The 15,472-nt window shown below is 47.6% G+C and overlaps 1 protein-coding gene across 1 annotated transcript; it reads left to right on the forward strand.

Moving 5' to 3' along the window:
* The first annotated feature begins 294 nt into the window (after window positions 1-294).
* On the forward strand, window positions 295-1,678 carry BHLHA9 (basic helix-loop-helix family member a9). Its single transcript, XM_051997295.1, has one exon. It carries the CDS (start codon window positions 609-611, stop codon window positions 1,380-1,382), a length of 774 nt encoding a protein of 257 aa, XP_051853255.1. The 5' UTR covers window positions 295-608; the 3' UTR covers window positions 1,383-1,678.
* Window positions 1,679-15,472: the final 13,794 nt, after the last annotated feature.

Here is a 15,472-nt window from a genome sequence, read left to right on the forward strand (position 1 = left end):
GAATGTAAATTCCCTGAGGGGACTGTTTCATGGCTTTGTCTCTAGCACTTAAAATATATAGTAAGCATGTAAACGGTACTGATTGACTGGTTGATTTCTTTTTTTGACTCTTCCCTTCTTCTAGAGGGAGATCCTAAACAAAGCTGGACAAGCCTTTAGCGATCATCTCACAACCCCTTGTTTGGCAGAGAAAGACAAAAGGTGACTGGAAGTGCTGGACATCTGAGCCTATTTTGGAAGAGTGAAGGAAAGACGTCCTCAGTCTCAGCCTGAAAGAGCCCTAAAAACCACCGAGAGGTGCTCAAAGAGCTACTTTTTCTAAGACTGAGGGTGATCACCCAGAAGGGCTGCGGAGATGGAGTCCTGTCTGGTCTGGTCTGGTCTGTCCATTACAAGACTCTGCATGCTTCTTCTGTGTTCTTACCTGGGGCCAGGTAATAAAGCCAACCAAGAGGGAGATGGATGGGGAGGGCAGCCACGTGGCGTAATAAAGCCCAGCCCAGGAGGCACTGACTAGGAGGAGGAGTGTCCAGCCAGCCAGAGTCCACAGAAGGAGAGCTTTGTCACTCACCCTTCCAGGAGAACAAGGGAGGGGAACCAGCCAGACCATGCCCAGGACGGGGACAGGAATGGGCCGCAGGAGCCCGAAGGAGTCCGAGAGCTCTGAAGAGGAAATGGAAGGTGTTTTCTGGGATGCCAGGGGGGATTTTGGGCAGCTGAAGGCCAGTGGGACCTCCCAACACTCCAGCGACATTGAAGGACTCAGAGTGCGGAAGAGCAGCCGACCGGTGAGATCGAAGGCCAGGAGGATCGCTGCCAACGTTAGAGAGCGCAAGAGGATCCTCGATTATAACCAAGCTTTCAATGCCCTCCGGCTGGCGCTCAAGCATGACCTCAGTGGCAAACGGCTGTCCAAGATCGCTACCCTCAGGAGGGCCATCCACCGGATCACCTCGCTGTCCATGTTCCTGCGCTCCGGCTCGGCTGCCCGATGGCCCTGCAGCCACCAGGAATGTCAGACCCAGTATGGCAGAGTCCAGGAGGAGGAAGCTGGCTGGGAGGGCCACCCACAGCCCTTCCAGATGCCCTTGGACTACAGCTACGGAGAAGCTGCTCTTCCCTTCCAAGCACATCCTCCTTCTCCTCTCTACTTGAAGTATTCTCCTGAGTTTTCCTCCCAGCTGGAAAGTCAGAAGGAGGACTCCATCCCACCCAATGCTGCGTACCACTCCAGTGGGAGCCGTCCTCTTGGGGAACAGCCGCCTTGCTATCCAAAGTTCGTGGACAATCTCTGTGCTCCCTCTCCGAGAACAATTCCCTGGCAGCTTGGGTACCTCCGAGGACCGGGGCCAGGTTACCAGCAGTCTCTGCCCATGCACTGAATAGGAAGGAAGTCAGGGGGATGCTTTTTCAGCAATTCAAGTAAGAATAGAACCAACAAGCTCTGGGGACAAATCCGCCCACTCTGGGAACATCCAACAAAGATGTAACAAGACGGCATTGGAAGGGAGACGCTATGACCCTGGTGGGGGGAGTGAATCCCTCCTGGAAGGGTGGGAGGGGGGACTAAATGCAGACACGGTGACTGTGAGTAAGACTCAGGGGCAGAGCTGCAGGGTCTCTTGTGGTTGGGGCTGCTCCCCTAAGTCTTCAGGAACTGCTGCATATGACTGTCAGTAAGCGGGGCTGTGTCTTGAATGCTTCTTAGATGTTCAGACTCTTTTAAGCCTCATTACAAGTCTGGTGTTTTTATTTTTGGGCTCCCTGCGTCAGATCCTAATTATCCTCTGGGCTTCCAGGACCCTCCGGGACCTTTTGGACAAGTGAGACATGTTTGTGTGGATGTATGTGGGTGTGTGAGGGTAACTGAGTCCCAGGAGTGATTAGTGTGATTCCAACTATTGTGTATGGGGGGGATGGGAGGGGAGAGTGTCATTCTCTGACATTCTTTCTACTCACCTTGGGGACAGTGGCCCCTGAGCTTTGAAAAGGTGGGAGGAGACCAGAAGAGTAGCTAGAAGACCACTGATCATTCCTGTCACCGGTAGGAACAGTTCTGAAGCTGGAGGAGCTCTCAGAGGTCATCTGGTCCAATAATCCCATCTTACAGATGAGGGCATTGAGGCTCTGATAATAAATGATGGCGAGATTTGAACCCTGGTCTGAATGCAGTATTCATTCCACAGAACCCTACGGCCTCTCCCTGCTTCAGAGCTTAGCCGGCTCAGAGCTTCCGTCCGCATCCCTGAAGGTGGAAATAGAACAGGGGTGGGAAATGGGTCCTAGCAAGGAAGGAAGGAGGTGAGTCAGCTAGCAGAGAGAGGTTATAGCAGCCTTACGTTGACAAGGAGCTTGGAATCAAGATGTCGAACTCTGGTTTTACCAAAGAGAAAGCAAAGAACCAAAGAAAGAAGGGACTGAGAAACCAGGGTCAAGTTCACAGCGGTCCATAGCAGAGCCCAGCAGTCCTGGGACCCAATTCTATTCCCTTCTGCACTCCAATGGCAGCTGAGTGGATCTCACTCAGTCTTCTCTAAAGAGACTAAGGAGACCCAGGGGCAGGCTGAAGGGCAGAGGGAGGAGGGCAACACATGTTAGGTTTGCTTGTTTTTGTTTTTCTTCTGCTCTGCCATGGTTTTTCCCTTTTGTTTTGATTTTTCTCTCCCAACACGTCATAAAACAAAATGTATTAAAAAATAAATTTTAAAAAAGAAAGGTAGGGGGAGGGTCTTCCTTGGCACTAAAAGGTATATTTAAATCTTAGGATCCTAGATTTAGGGACTTCTTAGTCTGATCCCCTAATTTTACAGAAGAAGAAACTGGGGTGATGTGCTCAAGGTCAAAGGGTTCGTAAGGGGCAGAGCTTATATCTGGACCCAGTGCTCTGACAGCATAATACGGGTTCTGATGTCCAGGGGGGGAAAGGGCAATATGGGAATAGGGAGTGAATTTGAGCTCTGGGGTTAGTGGGGACAAGATGGAGGGTGGAGAGTGTGTGCATGGAGAGATGGATGGATTGGGGAGAGAGAAGGGGGGGACTTTTGCTCGCTTTAACAGATCCATTAATGCCACTTGGGCTGTTTGATCCAGGCATAAAGACTGTCTCAGAAACCCACTTCTGGGCTTTCTTTGGCATCTCAGGAAACAGATCTAGGGCGGGGGGAGCAGGGTTATGCGCTGTTTGGGGCTCTTGAGAAATGTCAAGTGATAGCCGACAGTTGTGTGGTCCTGAAGTAAGAGATTAGGGAAGTGTGCTGGGATGCTGGGCACCAAGCAGGGAGACTGACTGGGAGAGGAGAACATGTTACTCTTTGAAGAACAGAAAATGTTCTCTCTCCTGGGAATCTTTCTTCCCAGCCTCCATTTGAGAGACTTCTGGGAAAGCAGGTAGGAAAGCCCACTAACTTTATTTATTGATTGATTGATTTTGCTGAGGCAATTGGGGTTAAATAAGGATCACACGGCTAGGAAATGTTTAAGTATCTGAGACAGAATTTGAACTCAGGTCCTCCTGACTTCAGAGCTGCTGCCCTAGCCACTGCACCACCAGCTGCCCTAGCCCATTAACTTTAATTCATAGGATCGGTGCTAGAAAGGCCCTTAGAGGTCCTTGGATCAAATCCTCTTATTTTGCAGATGAAAAATTGAGATGGGCTTAAGTGACTTGCTCAGGGTCATACCCAGTTAGTGTCATAAGTAGAACTGAACCAGGTCTTCCAAACTCCAAGTCTAATGATGAATACAGTGACCATCTAAAGTTCTTCTCTCCCAACGTACACACGATTGGCCGGGTGCCTTCCTTCTCGGACAAACCCTCCTCCCTGTGGCTTTGCTGGGGCTTAGTGCTTCACAGCCCTCACAAGAGGAGCTCTAGACAAGCGACTCGGTGACTTAATTAAGAAATTCAGAGAAAGTCAGGAGCACAGATGGGAACAGAGTGGAGGGCCCCCTCCCACTGCCTCCCACCTTTCTGGCCTGACACGGATGCAGGCCCATCTCAGCAGGGTACGTGGCCCAGACCAGGACAGCATGTGTCCTGGGGAAAGAATTGGGAAATATAAAAGAGAAAGTTGAAACCTATCTTTAGGTATAATTGGAAAAAATAGAATCCTATTAAGTGGGGAAGGGGAAGGTACGGTTGGTTTTCATCTGGAGCTAGACTCAGGGAGGGGTGGAGTGGAGGTCGGGTGGGCTGGGGGAAGAAGACTAGGCTGGGTGTTTACCCCATTCCTGAAACAGAGATCAGGCGTTAAAAGGGATCGTCACCTCCACGATCATAGCTCACATTTATTTAGTGACTTAAGGTCTACATTAAATCCCTCATTTCACTTTTCCACCAACCCTAGGAGGTAAGTGTCACAATTATTCTCATTTTACAAATAGGGAAACTGAGGCTGAGCGCTTCTGACTCAAGGTTGAACTCAGGCAGGAGGCTGTTTATTTAGTGTGTGTGTGTGTGTGTGTGTGTGTGTGTGTGTGTGTGTGTGAGATTATGCTTGTGCATCTGTAGGTAAGATCGATGTGAATGTCTCCCACCTGTGTACTTGTGTGCAGACACGTACCGGCCTATGAACACATGTGTTTATGTATGTATCAACTGACCATGTTTCACTGGGGGAAATGAGGGGTGAATAGATCTGAAATTTCATAGACATGGGGAACTCCCGGGGTGGAAATGACTCTCGCTGGTACTATTTGACAAATCACCTCCAATTTTAGAGTCTTAAAAAGTGTTGCCTGAAACATCGAGAGGTTAAGTGACTTGTTTGTATCACAAGCTAAGCTCTATGTAGCGGAATCAGGCTAGGACTCCAGCTCTTCCTTGACTCTGAGGATGTCCTTCCCCCACTAAATCACTGAATTTTATGCATCCAGGTATATATATATATATATGTATGTTGATGATAAATGACATTAAAGATCATGAAGTCCTTCCCACACAGGATCACCTTTTGATCATCCCAAAAGGCAGAGACAATTCTTATCTCCATTTAACATATGAGGAAACTGAGGTTGAGAGGGAATAAGTAGCTTGCTCACACACAGATAATACGGGTCTAAGGCAGAATTTGAACTCAGGTCTTCCTGAATCCAGTTCAGCACTCTTCCCTCAATTCCACTTGGCTGCTGAGCTTTCAAGTACTTTACCATCTATTTTATAGCCAGAGAAACTTATTTAGGGACAAGAAGGGTCTTGTCCCAGTCTGCCTGTCAGATGGGAGACTTGAACTCAGATCTTCTTGGCTGTGAATGCAGGGGCTGTCCCCTGGAACTTGTTGCCTTCTCAGTGTATCTCTGCCTACTAGTGGCCCCGTCCTTAGCTCATCACCACCCTTCCCCCATGTTCATTCTAGATTCCTGAACTTGACCTTCACCTACTCAATAGCCCTGACCCTCTCTAGATCTTCTGGGACTCATGTTGGCCTTTTGGTTGTTCCTCAAACACCAATTCCACTCTGAAAAGACCAAGATTCATCACAGGCAGAGCAATTAAAAACATGCTGATGGCTGTGAAGACAATTCCCAAAGAGGGTTCCATTGAATCGTGGCAGCTTGGGGGTGAAGGGGAGCCCGGAAAGGGATGACCCATTTGGTCTGCCCCAGGGGGCATCATGGAGGGGAAATAAATATTCATCTGGTCCTGGTCCAACCATGGCTTTCTGAATCCATCTCCTGCTATCCTTTTGCAGAGAGTGTATGAGAGTTTAAATGTGTGTGTGTGTGTGTGTGTGTGTGTGTGTGTGTGTGTGTGTGTGTGCGGGAGGGAAACAGAGACAAAGAGACTGTTATACAGAGAGAGAGGGGGATAGAAAGAAAAAGAACAATGAGAGAGAGTGAGAGAGAAGTAGCATTATATGTGGAAAAAACAAAAAGAGGGACAGAGTAGACATAAAATAGAACAATAGAGAAACAGAGAAAGGTTGAGATAGAGAGTGAGCTACAAAGAGAAATAGAGAGTGAGAGTGAAAGAGCGGGAGAAAGAAGGGAGGAGAGAGAAAGGAGAAGAGAGAGAAAGGGAGAGAATAGAGAGGGGAAAAAGGGAAGAGAGAAGAAGAGGGGAAGGAAGGGAGGAAAAGGGAGTGGCAGAGACAGCAGAAACAGAGACAGAGAGACATACAGACAGAGACAGACACACACAAAGAGAGGCAGAGAGAGAGACAGAGACAGATAAAAGAGAGAAGCAGAGAGACAGAGAAGGAAGAGAAAGAGAAATAAAGAGAGGGAGAGAGAAAGGAAGAGAGAGGGGGGAAAAGAGAGGGAAAGAGAAGGGAGGAGAGAGAAGAGATAGAAAAGAGGGAGGAAGAGAGAGATACAGAGAGACAGAGACACACAGAGAGGCAGACACAGAGACAGAGGTGGGGGGAAGAAAGAAAGAGGGGGAGAGAGAGAGATAGAGACAGAGAAACAGAGAGTCAGCGACAGAGAGACACACAGAGAGAAGTAGAGAGACAGAGAAGGAAGAGAAAAAAGAAAGAAAGAGACAGAGAGAAGGGAAGAGAGAGAAAAAAGAAATGGAGAAAGAGAAAGGAGGAGAGAGAGCGAGACAGAGACAGAGACACACAGAGAGAGACAGAGACATACAGAGAAGCAGAGACAGAGGCAGAGAGAGATAGACAGAAACAGAGAGGGAGAGAGACAGAGACACAGAAGAAAAACAAAGAGACAGAGAAAGAAAGAGAGAGAAAGGAGAGCAAATAGAGAGAGGGAAAGAGAAGGGAGGGGAGAGAAGAGAGAAAAAGAGAAAGAGAAGAGGGAGAAAGGGAAGAGAGAGGAAAAGAGAAAGGGAGGGAGGAAGAGGGAGAGACATACACAGAGAGAGACAGAGATGTAGAGAGACAGAGGCAGATAGAGAGGGAAACAGAGACAGAGACAGAAGGAAGAGAAAGAGAAAGAAAGACAGGGAAAGAGAAGGGAAGAGAGAGAAAGGAGAGAGAAAAGAGAGAGGGGAAGAGAAGGAGAGGAGAGAAGAGAGAAAGAGAAGAGGGAGAAAGGAAAGAGAAAGGCAAAGAGAAAGGGAGGGAGGAAGAGGGAGAGACACACAGAGAGAGAGACAGAGGCAGATAGAGAGGGAAACAGAGACAGAGACAGAAGGAAGAGAAAGAGAAAGAAAGACAGGGAAAGAGAAGGGAAGAGAGAGAAAGGAGAGAGAAAAGAGAGAGGGGAAGAGAAGGAGAGGAGAGAAGAGAGAAAGAGAAGAGGGAGAAAGGGAAGAGAGAGGAAAAGAGAAAGGGAGGGAGGAAGAGGGAGAGACACACACAGAGAGAGACAGAGGCAGATAGAGAGGGAAACAGAGACAGAGACAGAAGGAAGAGAAAGAGAAAGAAAGACAGGGAAAGAGAAGGGAAGAGAGAGAAAGGAGAGAGAAATGAGAGGGGAAGAGAAGGAGGGGAGAGAAGAGAGAAAGAAAGAGAAGAGAGAGGAAAAGAGAAAGGGAGAAAGGAAGAGGGAGAACACAGAGACACCAAAACACACAGAGAGGCAGAGGCAAAGACAGACAGACAAAAACAGAGAGAGACAGAGAGACAGACAGAGACACAGACAGAGGAGAAGAGAAAAAGAGAAGGGAGGAGAGACAGAGACACAGACAGAGGAGAAGAGAAAAAGAGAAGGGAGGAGAGAGAGAGAAAGAAGTAGAGACAACAGTGAGAGAGAGGGCTGCTGGAACAATTGTAATAATTGTTCCTGTTCAGGAGGAGACTCCAAAGGACTCCAGAAAGAATCCTTCTAGGACTGGATTCTGGGGCAGCAGAGATTTTTCAGCCAGAAATTCCAGCCCATTGGGGAAACACTTTCCACCCATCAATGCTTCCCCGCACATGGGACATTTCTATTTTTTTCTTAGTGTTTCCTAAGGGGGAAATGGAAAGTATGTCTGCAGTCGTGTGGTGGGCTTAGAAGCCGTGGGGTCAGCCTCAGCCTCTGGCTTTGGCTTCCTCTTTCGGGACGTGTGACCCCACTCACCTAACACCTCTGGGACTCATTTTGCTTCTTTATAAAATGAAGAAGTTGGGCTAGATCAGGGGCTGGGAAATCCATGGCCAGATTTCAGGAGATCCGTGGCCTTGGATAGAAAAACTGTCACATGCTTCTTTTGACTAACTTGGTACTGAAGTCTAGCATTGTCTTCAGGTAGGAATGAAAATTACACAAGTAAAAGCTTTTCTCTGAAAGGGGTCCGGAAGCCTCAGCAGAGTGCCAGAAGAGCCCGTGATGCCCCAGAGCCCCGGACTAGGGACTGCTGACTTCTAAACTTGGAGCTTAGTGCCCCCGGGGTGCCTGGGAACGGGAGCCGGCTCCATGCTGGGCTTCGAGCTGAAGTTTTGAAATACCCTCTGACTGTACGAAGGTGGGGTTCAGGCCCTTTAGGGTTTGGAAGCCTGAGGAGGGGCAAGGCAAGGATGTGGGGAGGAAATGGACTCATCCCATCCTGTTTCCATTTTGCTGAAGCTGGAATAGGTGGCGGGGTCTGCGAGGGGAGATTCAAAGGCTCCTCCGCATCCGCCCCAAAGCATGCTGTTCTGGAGCTTGTGCCTCCATTTTGTCTGTCCCACCCCATTATTATTTAGCTTTTCTGTTTTTTCTCACTCTTCCCCACAATCCTTTGGGCCAGAGTGAAATTTCTCCAGCACCTGGTTTCACGACTGCACTTCTTGGCTGCCCGTCTGCTCTACTTAGGGATGTATTGGTGAAGGTTTAACAACCGGCAGGGGAAGCTTTTCCATTTACTCTGCATCATTGACTTTTTCTCCGTCGCTTTCTTAACCCCAGATATCGATAAAACAATAAATCTAGCCCCTGTTTGTAACATTTGCTCACGCTTCGGTGTAAATGCTCACACCGGACGTTTAACGATTAGCTTGCTAGTAGCTGGAGATGCGCATTAGCACAGTCCCGATAACTCTCCATTTCATTCTATTATGATGGTGCTGCCGTGACAATTAATCATGTGTTTAGCACTTATTACAGGCCTGGAATTGTGCTAGGCGCTCAGGATGCAAAATGAGTCCAGTATAAGGACACTGGAATCTCAGGACCTGAGTTCGAATCCCATTTTGTCATTTACTACTTGTGTGAGAGAAGGGAGATAAATAGATTCATCCCAACCTCTCTGGGCCTCAGTTTCCTCATCTATAAAATAAAGAAGATGGCCTCAATGATCTCTGAGCCCTGAGATTCATGAACTGGGGTCGAATTTACATTTTTCTTTGTGGCTTTGGTTGTAGCTGTTTTTACACTGTTGTCTTCTGAGTTTCTCTTGGTTTTCCTTGTCACCATGGTAGCTTTTTATGGTCAAATTATTTTTTTCTGGCCTTTTTCTTCACCTTGAACTTCCTGTTCGAGTTGGGCTTTGCTTGGGATGTCAAGCTTCAGGCTTTTTTCATGCTGCCCTTTTCAGAATTAGTTCTGCAAGTTTTTGATGCTTCCATGACAGTGTGCTCCAGGGAGAGACGTGGTCACTACTCTTCTGGTTTGTTAACTAGAAAGAGATCCTGCTCCCCTGAAATCACAAGCACTAGGCCTTCTCTAAGCCTAGAGCAGGGCCCCTGCTCCTTTGAGACTAACCACAAGCACTCCTTTCTGCCTGAAAGCTGTGACCCAGAACTGCTTATGGGCAATGGAGTTGCCAATTGATGCCAAATGCACCTAGTGTCAGCAGAGGGTCCCCTGTAATCTCTTTCTGACCAGTGGTCTCATGCTCTGAGAGCTCCTGCAGCTGCCGCCGTGGCTACCATACATGGGGACCCTCTGGACGCGCCTCTGCCCCAGTGCCTCCTGTCTATCTCCTAAGTTTTCGTAGGTCAGAAAAAAAAGTCACCCTGATCTTTGATTGGTGCTTCCACTGCAAAAATGTGATTTGAAATTTTATTTTAAAATTATTTGGAGGGGAATGTTGGGAAAATTCAACTGGGTGACTGTTTCTAATCCCTCTGCTCCGGGGACCGTTGTTTTTAATCTTTGTAACTCTATGTCTGGCACAGAGCTAGAGTTTAGTAAGTGCTTTTAAAACTGTTTAATTGAATCCAAATTAATTCTCAGCCAAAAGATTTAGTGCTTTTAATGAGCTCTTGGAAGAATGACTAAATCTCATTTACTCTGTGAAACTAGTCCTGCAGTTCTGGAGCATTCTGGCCAGTCTGCCAGCCTTTTGAGTTGGGAACGGAATAGAACAAAGGCTTAGAGTTGGAGGTACCTCAGGTGTTGTCTAGATCAAGCCCTGTCCAGAGCCCAGCCACTTCTCAGGACAGGAGACTCCAAGTGGCTGGGAAGTTAATGCGCAGTTACTTGAACTAAAGTTATTTGGGAGATTAAATGTGTCCTTACAAATCAGATGGATACTAAAGCTACTTCCTCCATGGAAGATCTTGTTCCCCAGCATCTCTGACACCCGCCCTCCTCTGTTCTCTCTGTTTACACGCCCATCTTAGTGTCTTCTACCTTGAGCCCAACACAGTGCTGCCATTTTGGTCTTCAAGCAAGAAAGACAACAACCAACATGGCCACCTTCGTGCACACCCTTAGCTGATTCTTCCCTCACCTAGCTGCCTAAAGTTTCCTAAAGCACAACTCTGACCATGCTACTGCTCTCTTCAAGAACCTTCCAACACTCCCTAGGACAAAATCCAACCTTCTCAGTTTAGCATGTAAAACAAAGCTCTTCACCATTTGTCTCCATCTTTCTTCTCCACCTTATTTCATATAGCTTTTCCTCATCCACTCTATGCTCCAAGCAAACTGACCCACCTGCTGTTCCTCAGATTTGGCCCTCCATCTTCTGACCACCTGTCTGTGCAAGGGCCCCCCACCCACCATCACCTGGAATGCTTTCCCTCATCTCCTCCCCCTAGAATCCTTCAAGGCTCACCTCTAGGCACCTCCTGTGGGAGGCCTTCCCTGCTTCTGCTAGTTGTTGGGGCTCTGTATTCTCAGATTAACTTGTATTTATTTGTTTATGTTTGTTTATGTTATAACACCCCCCCCCAGGGAGGGCAAAAAATGCTTTTTTTGTCTTTGCATCTCCTCCAATGCCCATCACAGTGCTTTTAATATAGTTGTTACCTAGCAAATATCTGTTGAATTGATTAGAAGTTAGATTATAATAAGTTACTTTCTTTTCTTTTCTTTTCTTTTCTTTTCTCTTCCTTCCTTCCTCTTGCCACCTTTCCCCCTTCTTCTCTCTTTTCCTTTCCCTTCTCCCTACTTCACTTGGTCCCTCCCTCCTTCTCTCCCTTCCTTCCTTCTTTGCTTCCTTCCTCCCTCCCTCCCTCCTTTCCTTCCTTCCCTTCTTCCCTCCATCTTCCTTCCCTTCTTCCCTCCATCTTTCTTTCTTTCTTTCTTTCTTTCTTTCTTTCTTTCTTTCTTTCTTTCCATTCCTGCCTTCTTTCCTTCCTTCTGTCTTCCCTCCTTTCCTTTCTTTCATTTCTTCCTTTCCTCTTTCCTTCTTTATCTTCCTTCCTTCTTTCTTTGATTCCTTCCTTCCTTCCTCCCTGCCTTCCTTCCTTCCTTCTTCCCTCCTTCCTTCCATCTTTCTTTCTTTCTTTCCATTCCTGCCTTCTTTCCTTCCTTCTGTCTTCCCTCCTTTCCTTTCTTTCATTTCTTCCTTTCCTCTTTCCTTCTTTATCTTCCTTCCTTCTTTCTTTGGTTCCTTCCTTCCTTCCTCCCTGCCTTCCTTCCTTCCTTCTTCCCTCCTTCCTTCCATCTTTCTTTCTTTCTTTCCATTCCTGCCTTCTTTCCTTCCTTCTGTCTTCCCTCCTTTCCTTTCTTTCATTTCTTCCTTTCCTCTTTCCTTCTTTATCTTCCTTCCTTCTTTCTTTGGTTCCTTCCTTCCTTCCTCCCTGCCTTCCTTCCTTCCTTCTTCCCTCCTTCCTTCCATCTTTCTTTCTTTCTTTCCATTCCTGCCTTCTTTCCTTCCTTCTGTCTTTCCTCCTTTCCTTTCTTTCATTTCTTCCTTTCCTCTTTCCTTCTTTATCTTCCTTCCTTCTTTCTTTGATTCCTTCCTTCCTTCCTCCCTGCCTTCCTTCCTTCCTTCTTCCCTCCTTCCTTCCATCTTTCTTTCTTTCTTTCCATTCCTGCCTTCTTTCCTTCCTTCTATCTTTCCTCCTTTCCTTTCTTTCATTTCTTCCTTTCCTCTTTCCTTCTTTATCTTCCTTCCTTCTTTCTTTGATTCCTTCCTTCCATCCATCTTCTTCTCTCAATATATGACCTATTCATTTTCCCATCCCCAGCATAGGTTGCTCTAACACCCTGCTCACAGATGGTATTTTACAACCTCCTTGTGCCCACCCTGACTCCATTACATTTGAGGATTCAGAGATCCTCACCTTCAATTCTACTTTTTGACTTTTTCTATACAGATTGACTGACTATTACCTCTCCTATGAAAACCAAACCTCTGAAGAGAGAGACTTCAGAAAGAGAGGCTCCCCCCCCCCAAATGATCTGTGAGAGGCAAGAACCGGCTCTTCTGGGAAACGTTACAGATCGAGACAGAGCTCTGAGTTTCCCATCCAAGATCTTCCCCAACCTGAGACCCCCAACGACACTAATAGTTGCCAAGTTCTAGATTATTTCAAGTCATTTCTTCAAATCCGGTTCTCATGATTTCTGAACAAGACTCTTTCCCCCAAGTCCCTTTATTCCTGGAAGTGACTTCATTCTTCTCTGAAGCTTAGCCCAAATGGGAAGAAGGAATCTGACTGGCCCTCGCTTTATTCCCCTCCCCTCCCCTGACCTCATTTGCCACTTCCTAGTGTAGTCAGGGTCCGGCAAAGGTGGAGCATCCTCTCCTTTCAGTTAGAGGGTGAGAGCCAGAGAAATAGTGGAGCCATGGTTAGGGGGGCACAGAAAATAGAAGAATCATGCAGAGAGTTAAACTATCAAACAAGTAAAGAGAAGAGGAGATTGGCCAGGGTTCCTCTAAGATTCGGAGTCTCTGGCCCCCGGCTAACCGAAAAATGGAACCTCAAAGACTATCTGGCCCATTTTACAAAGGCGAGGTCCAGGGAAGTTCCTCGACAGTTATATGTACCTCAGGGTACCCTGAGGCGAGCCACAAAGTCCTTAATCCCTAAATTGCAGGTCCACTCATCGATAAGAAGCCTTTACCGGCCCCAGGCAGTGGAGGCGAAGCCTTGTCCCGGGCAGTGGAGAGACCGACCCCTTGCCCAGAGCCTCACACATCTAGGGCATGAGCTGAACCCCCCCCCCCCAAAATCAGCGCCCTTTCCCTAGAAACGTGCAGCCCTCAGCGGGTGTTGAGTCAAAGGGAGAGACCCTGTTCATCTGCCTTTCTGCATGTGTGTGCGGTGAGGACGGGGCGGGGGGGTGGGGGTAGGAGGGGGGGACAGTGTCAAGCGCGCCCCGGTGCTCTCTCACTCCCTTTCCTCCTCCCTCCCCTGTGGTGTCTTGTATTCCCATAAGGTCCACTAGGGGGTGCCCCGCACCACGCTCCCTCCCAGCGCCGGGAGGTCAGGAGGAGCAAAGCCTGCATCTGTCTGTCTGCCAGCTGGCCCCTGGAAGTCCCACCGTACCTCGCGACTTTAAGGGCACGCTCTGCCCCCGGACGCGGCCACTTAGTTCTTTATTGTCGTTGCCTGAGTTTGTTATTTACAAGCCAGAAAGGCTCTTCTCTGTACGCTCCGGGGCCGTATCCTTCCGTTCTCCTGGACAGCTCCTCCTGGGTGCTTCCCCTCCGCGAGGCAGCTTTCCCCCCCTCCCCGAGGCAGCTTTTCTCCCCTCCCCGAGGCAGCTTTTCTCCCCTCCCCGAGGCAGCTTTCCCCCACTCCCCCGAGGCAGCTTCTCCCCCTGAGGCAGCTTCCCCTCCCCACCCCCCGGGGCAGCTCTCCATCCTCGAGCATCGATCTCTCGGAGTTGCATTACTGACCGTGCAGTGGGCCCCAGGTGTCCTGGGCCTCCAGTAATCGGGCCTCTTAAGGGGTTTATATATTTATAAGTACATTAACATAGTCACAGGAGACCAGGGCTGCAGGGTTGGAAAAATAAAAACTAAAACAATCGCCCCCATCGAACTATTTCCTAGGCAGGAAGAAACTGAAGATTTGGGGGCTGAGATTGGAGAGGGGGAGATTCCAGCTGGAAATCAGAGGAACCGATAAGTCATTTAATACAAACCCTTCGTTTTACAAATGAGGAAACTGAGGTACAGTGCGGTTAAGTGACTTGCAAAGGTAGTAAATATCAGACACAAGACTTGAATCCCTTCCCCTTTGGGGGCGATTACTTCCCAAACCACTTTCTAACTTGGGGGGTGGGGATGGAGTGGGGCAGGGCGCTCTTGTATTCCTCTCATTTCCCTTTTCCTGCACCTTTTGTTCAAAAGGAGCAATGGAGAAAAAACAAATGCACTTTGGTGAGGAGCTGTTTGGGACTGACTCCGCGGCCTCTCGGGCCAGCGCCCTGATACTTTACGTAAAGCCTTGTGGGGTTTCTTTGATTTCTACCGACCAGCATTCCCCCTGGATGGTCCAGCCCTTAATCCCCACCTCGCTGGGAGCTTCAGAGGCGCCATCTTAGGCCATCTGCTTCCAGAAGCTGGGTTCCCAGAGATCTTTTGTTCCATTTCGAGATAGAGAATCTGCTCTTTTCCTACCTGGCAGGTGATCTGTTAAAGGCTTCCAGACTGAGCAATAAACAGCTTACTATTTTAGTGCTGGCAGACAGGCTGGAGAGCAATACAGTCATATTAGCAATACAGAAAGGATCTGGAGGGGAATGGAAACCCTGAAGGGTAAAGGACTCCCTCCCCTTGTAGGTCATAAGCCAGTCAAGGAGGTTTTTCAAGAAGACTAAAAATGACAGGCTTTACCACAGAGCCACCTGCCTTTCCGTCCCAGAGTCCCAACTGTTCTAGCTCTCTAAAAAGATGCTAAGTAACCACTGACTAGAGATGAGAATCATGTATCCCTTCTGCTACAGAGAGGACACCTTTGGGCTTGAGCTTCTCGCTACCTTCTGCTACCTCATTAGTCTAAACCAGCTGCTTAGTCACCTCCCTTTGCTCAGAGGCACATTTTTAGATACAGGTTCATGCTTATTCTAGCACCATTTTCTTCCTTCTTCCCTCCCTCTCTTTCTTTCTTTCTCTCTCCCATCCTTTATTTTTCCTTCCTTTCTTTTTCTCTCTCTCTCCCTCTTTTCTTTTTTTTTCTCTTCTTTATTTCTTTTATTTTTTCCTTCCTTCCTTCTCTTTGTTCTTTTTCTTCTTCCTCCTTGTTTCAAAAAAGTATGAATAAATGTTTTTTGACAAAAGGGATGTTTTTCAGCAAACACAAAGACAGATTATTTGATTAATAATAATAATAAATAACATAATTGCAATATATATTATTATTAATAATAATAGTTAGCATTTATGTAGTACTTATTATATGTCAGACACTGTGCTAAGCTAAGACAATTATTTGTAAATAATTACAAATATGGGGCTAGGTGACACAGTGGATAGAGCACCAGC

The sequence above is a fragment of the Antechinus flavipes genome, chromosome 4 (assembly GCF_016432865.1).
Source record: "Antechinus flavipes isolate AdamAnt ecotype Samford, QLD, Australia chromosome 4, AdamAnt_v2, whole genome shotgun sequence".
NCBI classification, from domain to species: Eukaryota; Metazoa; Chordata; class Mammalia; order Dasyuromorphia; family Dasyuridae; genus Antechinus; species Antechinus flavipes.

What these genes read in the sequence shown, in the direction of transcription:
- BHLHA9 (XM_051997295.1), top strand. Translation starts at nt 609, where the DNA reads ATGCCCAGGACGGGGACAGGAATGGGCCGCAGGAGCCCGAAGGAGTCC.